At 48.5% G+C, this 11,912-nt stretch overlaps 1 protein-coding gene across 1 annotated transcript; it reads right to left on the bottom strand.

Annotated features, from left to right (window-relative positions):
* Positions 1-2,219: 2,219 nt before the first annotated feature.
* On the bottom strand, positions 2,220-5,712 carry LOC136465230 (uncharacterized). The gene is made up of 5 exons (XM_066464050.1): positions 4,401-5,712; positions 4,243-4,316; positions 4,077-4,130; positions 2,376-2,468; positions 2,220-2,261 (listed from the first exon to the last, which is right to left on the bottom strand). Exons 1-5 carry the CDS (start codon positions 5,710-5,712, stop codon positions 2,220-2,222), a joined length of 1,575 nt encoding a protein of 524 aa, XP_066320147.1.
* Positions 5,713-11,912: the final 6,200 nt, after the last annotated feature.

Genomic DNA, 11,912 nt, shown 5'->3' with positions numbered 1-11,912 from the left:
GCGAGCGAGGAAGGCAGAGCGGGCAGCCATGGCGAGCCTTGGCGCCGTCGTCGGCCCCCTCGCCGGCGCGCGTGCTCCCCAACGGGTGAGCACGCCGCCGTCGAGCGGCCTGGCCGCGGCGCTTCCATGGCCGAGCCCGGCGAGCCTTGGCCCCCGGCTCGGCTTCTTCTCCAGCGCCGGCGAAAAAGCCGGTTCGGCTTTTCTTCTTCTTCCGCGCCGGTGGAGGTTCATCCGACGAACCCTAACCCTAATTTTTTTCCCTTTCTGATTTTGAGTTTGTTCTTTTCGGTTTTATCCGAATGGGGAAAACTAGGGTTAGGGTTAGGGTTGGTTCTAGCCGATTCGATTTCTTTGCTGTTTATTTCTTTCTTTCGTTCATCCGAATGGAAAAAAAAATTGGGATTAGGGTTAGGGTTCGACCCTTCTTCTTTCTTCTTCCCCTTTTCCCCTCTTTCGGATTTGCGTCTAGGGTTCTTGGAATCCGACCCTCCCTTTTCCCCTTCTTCAATCCCTTGTTCAGTTTTGATTTTGGGAATTAGGGTTCGGTTTTCTACTTTCTTTCCCGATCCGCATCTGATTTCTTGACGAACCGTGGCTTTGATACCATTGTTAGGTTAGAGTTCTTAGGTATGTTCATCGGATCGGGATACTTAGCATAGTAATAAAGTATTCGGATTTCACACAGAGAGAGAGAGAGGGGTGATAGGTGGCAAACCATCGAATGCCGTAGTTGTTGAAGCTCCGGCCGGGGTTTCGTTGACGGACGCCATCTGCGCGCCGGCAACGACGGTCGGTGGAGAGGGAGTCGGCGCTGTGGCGTCCTCGGCGGCGGCGTGTGCGTCGGGTGGCGTTGCCGGCGTCGGTGGTGCTTCCCGTCGTTGGCAGCGCCCCTACTTTCGATCGGGTCTAGGGTTTAGGATGTCGGTGGGGTGACTGGCGGCGCGGTCAACCTCGTACTGCGAGCCCCGGCCCCCACCTTCCTTTATAGCGCTGTGCGACGGGGGCCCACCAATCATGTAGGGTTGGGCGCCCCCGATCAGGGCGCGAGGACAAGGCCCAGTTAGGCCGTTGGGCCTAACTGGTGGGAGATCAATACTAACACAAGCGTGTCAAAGCCATCATGACATCATCACAAGCCTCTCCATTGACCCTTCTCCAATACAAGCTACTCCAGCAATAGAACATGCTACACCACCGACTGAAGAAGCCATCGATTCAGACGGAGTGCCGCTCACGCTCAGGTTCTGCACTGTGCAGAATCTGAACGACACAACTGGTGAAGTTCAGGAATTCGAGTACAGTGGGTTGTGTTTCTATGCATTAGAGGAACAGTGTTGGCGTGAGGCAATGACGACTAAAATGGAGTCCATTCAGTCCAACAGAACATGGGAGCTTGCGCCCTCATCATGTGAAGCTGAATATATTGCAAGTGCAAACGCAGCATGTCAGGGTATTTGGCTTAGTAGACTACTCAGTGAAATGCTTAGAAGGAAGGTGCCTGAGGTAAAACTGTTGGTGGATAACAAGTCTGCTGTAGTTTTGAGCAAGAATCCAGTAACCATGGGAAAAGCAAAAGCGGAACATTTTTAGGAGGAGTACTGGAGCGAGCAGTTCCCCTGCTTCTCTGTTGCTCCTCTGAAGTCGTTGCTGTTGCCGGATCACACACAGTAGAGGTGACATAATTGTATGTATCAATTCTCTAAATTCTAATGTGGAGTTCGGAGAATTATTTTTGAGAATGTGGAGTTCAGAGAATTAGTGTACCATCTGATCATTTCAGTAAAATTGTAAATGATGTAGTAGGCATCTGATTGAATTGTAGAAAATCTAATTTTGGGTAAATGAGGCATGGACAGTAAAGAAACTAACTATTCAGAGAATGTATGTTGCAGCACTGAACTATCTGACATTATCTGAAATGAAGGATACATAATGCTCAATTACTATAGACTAATGGCAATGTAGGCCAATTGTGAAATATTTACCAACAATAATAAGTTTGGGATGCAGGGAAGCCAAATAAGATCACACTGACATTCAGTTTGCACAGTCAAGTCACAGCTTGCACAGTGACAATCAGTTTTCAGAAGAATATATAGAAGCTACATGCTTCAGGTTCAGATAGAATATTCAGGCTCACAGCATGCTAACAACAACACCATGGTCACATGAAAATTACTGGAACAGAAGAAATAATACCGGCACAATGTAAATTAAGTTCAGCTCACAGCATTTTCAGAACTGCAACAGCATGCAGTTTTCTGAAAACCAAACGGAACTAAAGAGCATCCAAATAAACCACTTCAGTCCAAGTTAAAGTTGGATGCACCCCAGCTGCAGCTCAAACATACAATGCTACAAGTTTACAAACTTACATGCAACCTTTTGGACAGCAAGCTTGTACTGAGAAATATTCCCTTGATGTTAGTATTAGCATCATTTTTTTTTTTTGCAAAAAGGTCCATTGCCTAAATTGTTCAGATGAGCATGTCAACTACCTAAAAACTCTCTAAACCTCTGAATGTTTTACTATGTAAAGTCTAAACTATCTAAATGTTGTAGAGATAGAGATGCAGCCAATTAGACATTTGGATATGTAAGATTCAAACTGGGTTCAAAACAAATGCAGTCAGGACGAAAATTCAGAGAAAAAACAAATTGACAGGCAGTAAGAGAATAGAAGAAACCCATCAGATTATGGCAGCCAAAAAATGTTTCATTTAGTCTATCCCATCCATCACGTTAAGCCTCGGCTTCTATAACATCTCCAGAAGAAACATATACAAACAAAACACGGAGCAGTTCATATCCCTTCTTTTCGGTCGTCCTGACCAAGTTTCCCATGGCTAAGAACTACCACCGCTCATGTCCACCATTGGCTTCCTCCTCGGTGAGCCCAGATTTGGAAGTCAAAACTCGCTGCATATCATTCCGGCGGTGCCTCGTAGTCGATGTCCCCTTCGTCCACCGGTCCACTAGCGCTTGAATCCCCATGGTCTGAAGGTTCATCTGGCTGATGCCCAACGTTTGGTGCTGCTTCAGAGAAGAAATGGTAGTCAGACAATGGTGAGTGGGAGAGCACCAAACTATTTACACAGTTCTTATCACAACGACGTTAAGTTAATGTGATTGGAGGTTTGTCTTGTTACTTTGCTATGACTGCTCTTGTGTGTGAACTGGTTATGCAAAAATAATGCACAAGTACTTGCTAGGAAAACTATTAACCAGCCGAATCTAGTTTCTGACATCAATTGACACTGCTAGTGATCGATACAAAATTGCCAAGAGAAAATCTGTAAAAGGTCGATGCAGCATATGTCATACAAGTGTCACTTTTTCCATAGGAAAAAAGAAATCCTCCATGTAAGAAAAGACTGATTATAAAGAATGAAGTTAGATGAACCCAGAAACTCTGCTGCAACAAGGTGAAAGAGTAATTTCATTTCAATACCAGTATGCAATAATGGAACATCCTATTTATGGGATAATCACTGTTTCAAGAAGCAATTCAAAATGCAATGTAACTGAGCTTGTAAATCCCTATGCAAACTATCTGCATTTGTAGGCTGCCCAGGCAAAACTTATTACTCTACAAGTAACCCCCGTTGAAAAGTTTATGGAATAATCATAGCCTCCTAACATCAGTTCAAGCATTGGCACAATCAAGTTATTTGTATTGACAGAAATGTGATCTCAAACTGCATTCACAGAAAAAAAAAATGGACACCACTACTAGTCAACAGAGAACCACCACAGAAACATTAAATGTATGATAAAGCACTCATGAGAACAAGATTGCCCCTAATATGAAGTGCATGCTAGATATCTACCTTTGTTGATGTGTACTTATGTACAGGTTGATGGAATCCATTTTCAGTCAATAAGGATCAGAAACAGAGAAATGGAAATAACTTAGTTAGCAATTTTATCTGATTTTAGTAAGGATGCCAAAACTAGATTATGGTCATGTATCCAAATGAAATAAGCAAGACAAGTAGACAACTGCATTCTGCATCATCATGCAAACTCAAACAGATTCAAAAGTAAGGCATCATCATGCAAACTAATTCACAAACCATGTCACCATGAAACACAATTACATGAGATCTGTACTTCTCTTGGCCAACCTCCTATAAAACAGGGAATGCAGTACTAAGAAGTACAAGAAACTCAAAGGACACATGCATGATGATCATTAATATACTACATGCAGAAAAATTGATCAGGCAATTCGATCTGTACATTGACATTTGGAGCATGTAACTGCAGAACACAAGCAAGCAGCAGATAAACATCTAATCCAGCAGCAGGAATCACTTGCATGCATGATATCTGAATAGCGGCAACAGAACTGGATGAAACAAGCAAACACAATCAAACGTGGTTCCAAGTTGTCTTACCTCCATCCGCATCCAGGTTCCAAGTGATGAGGTAGCGACTTGTGACCGGCTCGTCGTCCGGCCCTGGCCTGTTCAGCGGATCATATTGCTCACAGTCCACCACCGTGTGCTCGGGCACATTGACGCCGAACAATCGCTGGTTCAGGGAGAAGTAGACCACATTGGAGTTCACCGGGGAGACGCCCACGAGCACGGGAGGGTTCGGCGGCAGCCCGGTCAGGTCGTAGCTTTCGTGGTCCCAGATGTCCTCGAAGCTTTCCGTATAGTTCATTACCCATTGCCATGGATTGTCCTCCATGTCTCGATACCACATGTTCACCGTCGCCGCTCCGTGGCCGTGGGGGCTGAGGATGATCTCCACGTACCGCACCAAGTTCTCGCTTACAGCGATGCAGCGCCTGCAGTGGAGGTCCGGCAGGGCTCCGGCTCCGGCTCGGAGGACACGACCAGGCGGGAGGCGGTGGAAGTTCAGCACCTGCAGCAGGTCCGGTTGGGCGAGGTCGCAGCTGATGATCCCCCACGAGAGGTCGAACCAGAAGACCGTGCTGTTGATGGTGACTGTGCCGTGGGGTACCCAATTCCTGTGGCGGTCCCTCGCTAATAAGGGGTTAACATACATGTTCCCATACCAGACGCCGGTGGTGTAGAGGACGACGACGGCTTGTGGAGCACCCGTGGTAACAATGAGCTCGGCAATCTGGAAGTGACCTGTTTCTTGGTTGCAGACGAGGCCGACGCTCTCGATGTTGCTTAGGGCGGGCAGGTTGACGAAGTCGTCGAAGGGGCGCTCGGGTATGTGCACGGCGCACGCATCGATCTCGGCACCGTCGTCGTCCCTGAGGAAGTGGCGCACCACGACGAGGTGGCTGTTGTCGGGTTCCTGGTCGAAGTTGGTGCCGTAGGAGGGCGCGATGGCGAAGTGGACGAGGAGGCAGAAGCGCCCGGTGGCAATGATGTAGGGGTACATGTCGGGTCTCGCCGGGTCGGGGTGGGAATGGAGGCGCGCGAAGAGGGAGGAGACCCACGGCGGCCGCGCGATCGTGATGGTGAAGTCGGGGGCGAACGCGTCCATCGCCGCGTGCGCCAACACCGACGCCACTTCGTCCGTGTTCACGTCCACGACGCTCTCCTCCAGCTGTATCTGCGCCTCTATCGCCGCGTCCTCCTCCTGCGCCTGCGCCGCCGCGTCCTCGGCTGCGACGTCGTGCTCCTCGGCTTCCTCGACCCCCGCGTGCTGCTCCTCCGCGTCCGCGTGCAAGCCGGGCGGGACGACGTCGAGTACGCGGCGTAGGATCAGCCAAGGCCTCTCCATCGGCGCTCGCTGGTGCGCTTGGCTTCCCGCAGCGAGGGAGAGGGAGACCACGCTGGGGTTGTCGAGGCGAGAGGGTGGCGGTGGGGTTTGGGGTGATTTGGTGGTGGCCTGGCGATTCGGTGGAAAATGGGATGGCAGGATGGTAATTTATACAAGATAACGGTTACGTGCTCGGCCTTCTTCACGAACATTCCGTTCATTCCCAGGGCCACGATGGGTGTAATCCTCAGTTCACCAATAATTATAGGAATAGGAGGAAGCAATAGTTTGGTACCCGTAACTAGAATTTGCTTTGCGACAAAAGAAATTATTATTATTAGGACCTTATTATAGCCCGCACACAGCCGTAAACTCTGCCTGCACACCTCCTTCCTCGCACGCCTTCTCTTCTTCCTTGTGCACCTTCCCTTCTTTCTCCTGCGCTCCCCATCGCCTCCTCACCATGCCCGGCTCCGGCAACGTCCACATCGCCTCCGCCCTCGATCACGGCCAACCCTAACCCGAGCCCTCTGCTTCAGATCCACGCGTGAGCGTCCTCGTCTCGACCCCTCCCTTGCTCCAGCAGTGCCCTCCACCTCCTCCGTCACCCTCCACCGCTGCCACGCTAATCTTAACCTCTTCTTCTTCTTCCGGTTGTCACCCTCCCCGCCGGCACCGTCCAAACGGCCTCTCCCACCACCCCGCGGGCGGCGCCCCCGCCTCCGTCTTGACCACTGTCGCCGTTGGTCCGACGTCCTCCATGGAAGCTCCCTTCTAAGCTGAAGAGCATGGAAACCCCAAAACCCTGAACCCTAACACCGCGGCCTACTTCATCTCCGGTGGTGGTGGCGGCCGGCAGGTGAGTTCGCATGCAATTTTTTTTGTCTTCTATTGCGTGCATAGCGAAGCCTCTCGGCACGTGCGTGCAGTAAGAAGCATTTAGGTTATTATTATTATTATTATTATTATTATTATTATTATTATTATTATTATTATTATTATGTGTGGGTGCGTTGTATTTAACGGATAAATAGTGTTGTGCCACATAGCTTTTGGCGTTAACATGTCCTCGCTGCAAATGCTTTTGGAATGGAAACGTGAGCGATGGAAAGATGAGTGCCTTCCAAAACTCGTCGAATGTTGCAGTGGAAAAAACCCGTCGATCTATAAAATCCGACAGTTCGCCCCGAAAATGACACAAAGCAAACTAATTACATCGAATTTGAAAGAATGTGTGTGGAGGCCAGTACACATATACAAAACAAGTATATAATTTTCAGAAGAATGTGTCAGTGTGTGTGCACCATCACAAACTTGTGGTTTATGGATTTATTCATTTCGCTGAAATTTAGTTTGTGCTGATGCTTATGCTGATTTATTGTAAGAGCAAAATACTGTTCATTCGCTAAAAAATATTGCTGAAGTAGTTCACGGGCCACCGACCAATTTGTACAGCGAATTAACTAACTTATCCAACAAGCTTCAGTAATCACGGTGACGTCTTGTACTCCAGTAGTCCACCGTGGGCTGGTGGCTCACTTTTCCCCAACCCCAAGGGCTCCGTCCGACAGCTAGCAGGGTCTCGTAGGCCTCCATCGCCGGTAGGCTGCCGACGACCGTGCCGGCGGCCGGAGTCGACGATCGTGGCGGTGGCCGGCCTAGCGACATGACCGATGGGGATTTACGTTGAGCGCGGTTGCCCATACACGCTGACGTCAGTCGGCCAGTGAGCGTCACGGCGTCACACCACACCACAGATGGAACGTCGTCGGCGTCACAGGGAGGACGCAGGACGGAGACGAAGGAATATTATTTGTTCCTGCATGCATGCCGCGGTGCCGCACGGGATCATACACGCCAGTCTGCCACATAGTACAGCAGAAGATTCTCTCCACTGTCCTCGTGGTTGTGTAGGAGTGGTTCCGTTGCATTTGTGACGTCATTGGTGGTAACGAACGAGCGAGTTCAACGGAAAAAGGAATATCAGCAGCATTGCCAGCATCAGGTAGGAGAACTCAAGGCTCGTGCTTGCTCTAGAATGTGATTTTTACTAAGAGTCTTTTACGCCAGTGCCATTAAAAAAGATAGCCTAATCTACAATGCCCCTACAAAGTTGGGTCTATCACTGCTGTCCCTGGGTTTGAAAACTTCTTTCGCCCAAGCCATCCCGTCGTCTCTCCGCTTGTTTTTCGCCGTTTGGGAGGCCTGACATGTGGGGTCAGGCATGGGAAATGACCCAGTTGCCCATGGGTATAGAGACAAAACAGGTCTCCGTGTTGACCGGTATTGACCGCTCTCACTCTCCCCATCTCGCTCGATTCCTCCTCTATCCCCATCCCCCAAGCGGACGCAGATTCGGTGACTTTCCTTCAGCAAGTCACAACATAACTTTCCCTACCACATCTACCGTCCAAGCAAGATCGTGGGGTTGGAGACGTTTTCATCCAGGGATTGGCTTCTCTCCCGTAGAGAGAGAGACAGCGCTGTGGGCATCAACGTCCTAAGCGCCGCGCCGCCCTGACGAGACTCAGGAGAGGGAGGAGTACGCCCACAACGATGCGGTGGTCAGGCTAGCCCGAGAGCCCGGCGGGACATCCCACAGGCACATCGCCCATGTTGTCCAGGAACGCGAGTGCAGAGGGAGCCGAGCACCAAGCTGTAGTGGAGGTGGCCTCGACGCGGCCGGAGGCGATGCCGCCAGCCCCTCCTGCTCCAAGTCTCCAATGGGGGTCGTCGAGGCGTGGGGCAACACCACTGTCCAGGCTGCTGCGGGAGAAGGAGACGCGCTGGCCCACTCCGTCGGTCAGTCTACGTCCGCATGCTCGCGCTCCAGTTCGCATTCGGCATCGGCAAATGCCTCTACTCCTCGCACGTTCCATGCATTCGCATTCTAGAATCCAGCATTCAGGGTCCAGGGCGCCCCTGCCCCAGCCTGCCGCAGAGGAATTCGCCGTAGAGTGCGCTGAGGTAGACGCGTGAACTCTGAGTCTCCGAGAGTCCCGTGGCTGAGGAGTGGCAGCGGATGTGCGCCAGCGTGCCGTGCACAGCCAGGCAGTCGTCCGTGGCCACGGCCTGCGCACCGGAGCCCGGAGTAGATGTAGAGCTGAGGCGCCTCCGCCGCCACCACTACCGCGTGGGACTTCGTCCGTGGGGCGGCCAGGCCCGTCGCGCTCGTGGTCTTGGATCATCATTTCGTCAAACATCCGGCGGGCGTCGGCTTCGTCTATCGTCTCGGCCGGAGCATTAGCTTGGTGGCACTGTCCGGCGTTCGCGTTGCCGTCCGCAACAGTCACGCCCATTCGCCGCCCTTCCGGAGCAGCCCGCTCTCAGGGCCGGTCGTGAGTTTTTCTAGGCCTAGATCGAGAACTAATATGGAGGCCTATAGTCCACTTTCTAAAAATATTCATATATATATTTCTCTCTCTATATATAGTCTCACAAATACACATCAATTTAAACAATATTTGATGCACTAAAAAAACTTATATAGAATATCTCAAAGTTCATAAAATGGACAGATGTAACAATAAATTACTTACTTGGCACTTGACATTATCTTAAACAATTTCTTCTAACATTTCGAGATGCAAAATCATTGAATATACTATTGATATCGATCCCATCCAATAACTTCTTCTTGATGCATAAAGTCGCCAAACCATTTAACCTTTCTCGAGACATTGTTGACCTCAAATAGTTCTTCAATAATTTTAACTTTGAAAAGCTTCTTTTAGCTGATGCGACAGTCACAAGAACGATAAATAAGATCCAATAAGCAATGGAAATATTTGGATAACAATCCACCTCTCTAACATGCTCGAAAATCTCCATAGCAGACAATGCACCTTCTGGCAAAGTGAATTTAAAAATCTTCAATTCAGAAATAAGATCATGTACCTCAACATCAGATGATCCATCAACCGAATTTTTTTTTGGCAAATTTAGTGACAATTGGTAGGATCATAGATCGTCAGATCGAATAAAATAATCAAGGAGCCTGAGAAGTGTACATTGCTCGATTACATCCTGAGTCCTGAATCCTGAGTCCTGAGTCCTGATGTGTTGCGATGCGTTGCGTCCGGTGGCCGCGGCGCTGCGCGTTCGCAGTTTACCAGTTCGAGCGGAATAGGGCGACACCACACCAAAGTCGAGTCGAATCCTACAGACCTGAGACATGCGCTGCTTCTGTATTGGGCCATAGGAGCCCACGTACGTATACATACCAATACTAATGCACTATATGGGGTGAGGCCTATGTCAATCCGAAGCCTAGGGCGGTGGCACACCCTGCCCACCCCAGGGCCGGCCCTGCCCGCTCTCCACGCCGCCCTCCATGCCGGTAGCAAAACGCGGCAGTCTTGGTACCAAAGAAGCTGCGCCACCATTCCAAGTGCGATTGTCGCCCGGTGTCCCATCGGTTGCCGCTGCGCTCTAGCGCTCCAGCCCGAACGCGGCATGCAGCATCGCGCAGAACTCTGCCATGGAGTAGCCGAGCATCATGGACGCGTCCACCGCGCAAAACTCCGTGGCTTGAAGCACCGGTGAGCACCCGCGGCCGTTCCACCAAGATGGTGTCGTACGCGGTGATGAAGCACTCCTCGGCTAGGTCCTGGGAGTGGCATAGAAGAAACACACAAGTTTTCAATTATCCTCTTACTCCCCAGTGGCATTCAAGTCTTTTTTCACCTCCGTTACCCACCGTTAGTAGCTACAATGGATGGAATGGCTTGGGCGAAAGAAGTTTCAAAACCCAGGGACGGCAGTGATAGACCCAACTTTGTAGGGGCATTGACGATTAGGCCATCTTTTTTAATGGCACTGGCATAAAAGGCCCTTTTACTAAATATGAGCGACTAATTTGTGTTTTGAACTGTTCATATCTAGGGTGCTAGGTTTGAGGAATGAGTTGGTCTATTAGCTTTTTACTTCTCTTTTTTTTGTTTGGTTTGTAAAATGATAAAATGCGTTAATTCATCATCACCTTATTCCTCACAAGCTAACAATTAATATTAGTACGAGAAATGGAGTCGTTCCGTCAAATTTGAGGAATGAACTCTTTCAGTTTACCAATAGGAAAAATAGAAATATACAACTAGGACGGTTATTCGAGTGCATTCTTGTGAAAAACAAAACAAAAAAAGAGAAAATTTTAAAAATGCTCCCAGTTTGTGACTACTAACTTGCTGCTGCTCTCATCTAGTATGTATCTGCGTGGTTCTACACTCCGTACCAATAGGTATCGTGTTCCAAATTACTGTTCATCTTTCCTTTAAATCAAATTAAACTTTTCTAATTGGTAGAAAAATGCATAAAAATCTATAATATCAAATTATTTTACTTAATTGATTTACTCTCTTCGTCCCAAATTGTAAGTCATTCTGAGTAGGTTTATAGCTTCATTATGCATATACGACATATCTAGGAGCATAGCAAAAGCTATGCATCAAGAAAAGCTATAACGACCTACAATTTCGAATGGAGTATAAAATATGTCTTGATGTGATGCATTCATTTGAACTATGGATGCTAATATATTCCTCTAAAGACTTGCTCAAAGTTAGGAATGAAGTTTAATTTAGGACAAACTAAAGCTAATTATAATTTGGAATTGAGGATGTAAGGGTTCATGCCTAACTATGTCATGCGTGAAGTTATTTTTGTTTCATGAAGATCATTCTGCATAATTTTTCAAACATCATATAAAAAAAGTTTCTCGTATTTACAAAAGAACACCCGGCTTCATTGCGCAGATCATGAAGGTGCCCAAACTTATGTCCTGTTGAATGATTTGACAAAGGCCCAGGTACTTAGGGATCATGGAATGGGATTTCGATCATATTTTAACCTTATTTAGATGTACTCGTATCCACTCAATTTACGGGTATTAAAGTGGACTGTGATAGAACTTAGTTTAATTTCCACTCTAATTTACTTCAACACGTATAAATTACGGTGAATACGATTGCATGCAAACAAGACCTTTCTCGTCAAACATATGCACATAGGTTCGGGTGCTCATCACCAAGGCACCAGTGCACGAGAAGGCAGCAGTGCTTGTGCCGTGGAATTGGTAGTACTGTAGTATGAACGGGTTTTATTTCCAGGCCGAACGGGCAAATCAATGAAGGCCCACGACATGCAAGCTGGACTGCGAGAAACGAGCTACTATATCAAACAGCCCAGGTGGCCCAACCAATAGGTCGTGCACGGGTCAACGACGA

This window comes from Miscanthus floridulus, chromosome 7 (genome assembly GCF_019320115.1).
Source record: "Miscanthus floridulus cultivar M001 chromosome 7, ASM1932011v1, whole genome shotgun sequence".
Classification (NCBI taxonomy): domain Eukaryota; kingdom Viridiplantae; phylum Streptophyta; class Magnoliopsida; order Poales; family Poaceae; genus Miscanthus; species Miscanthus floridulus.
This window is presented reverse-complemented; position numbering and strand designations above follow the sequence as displayed.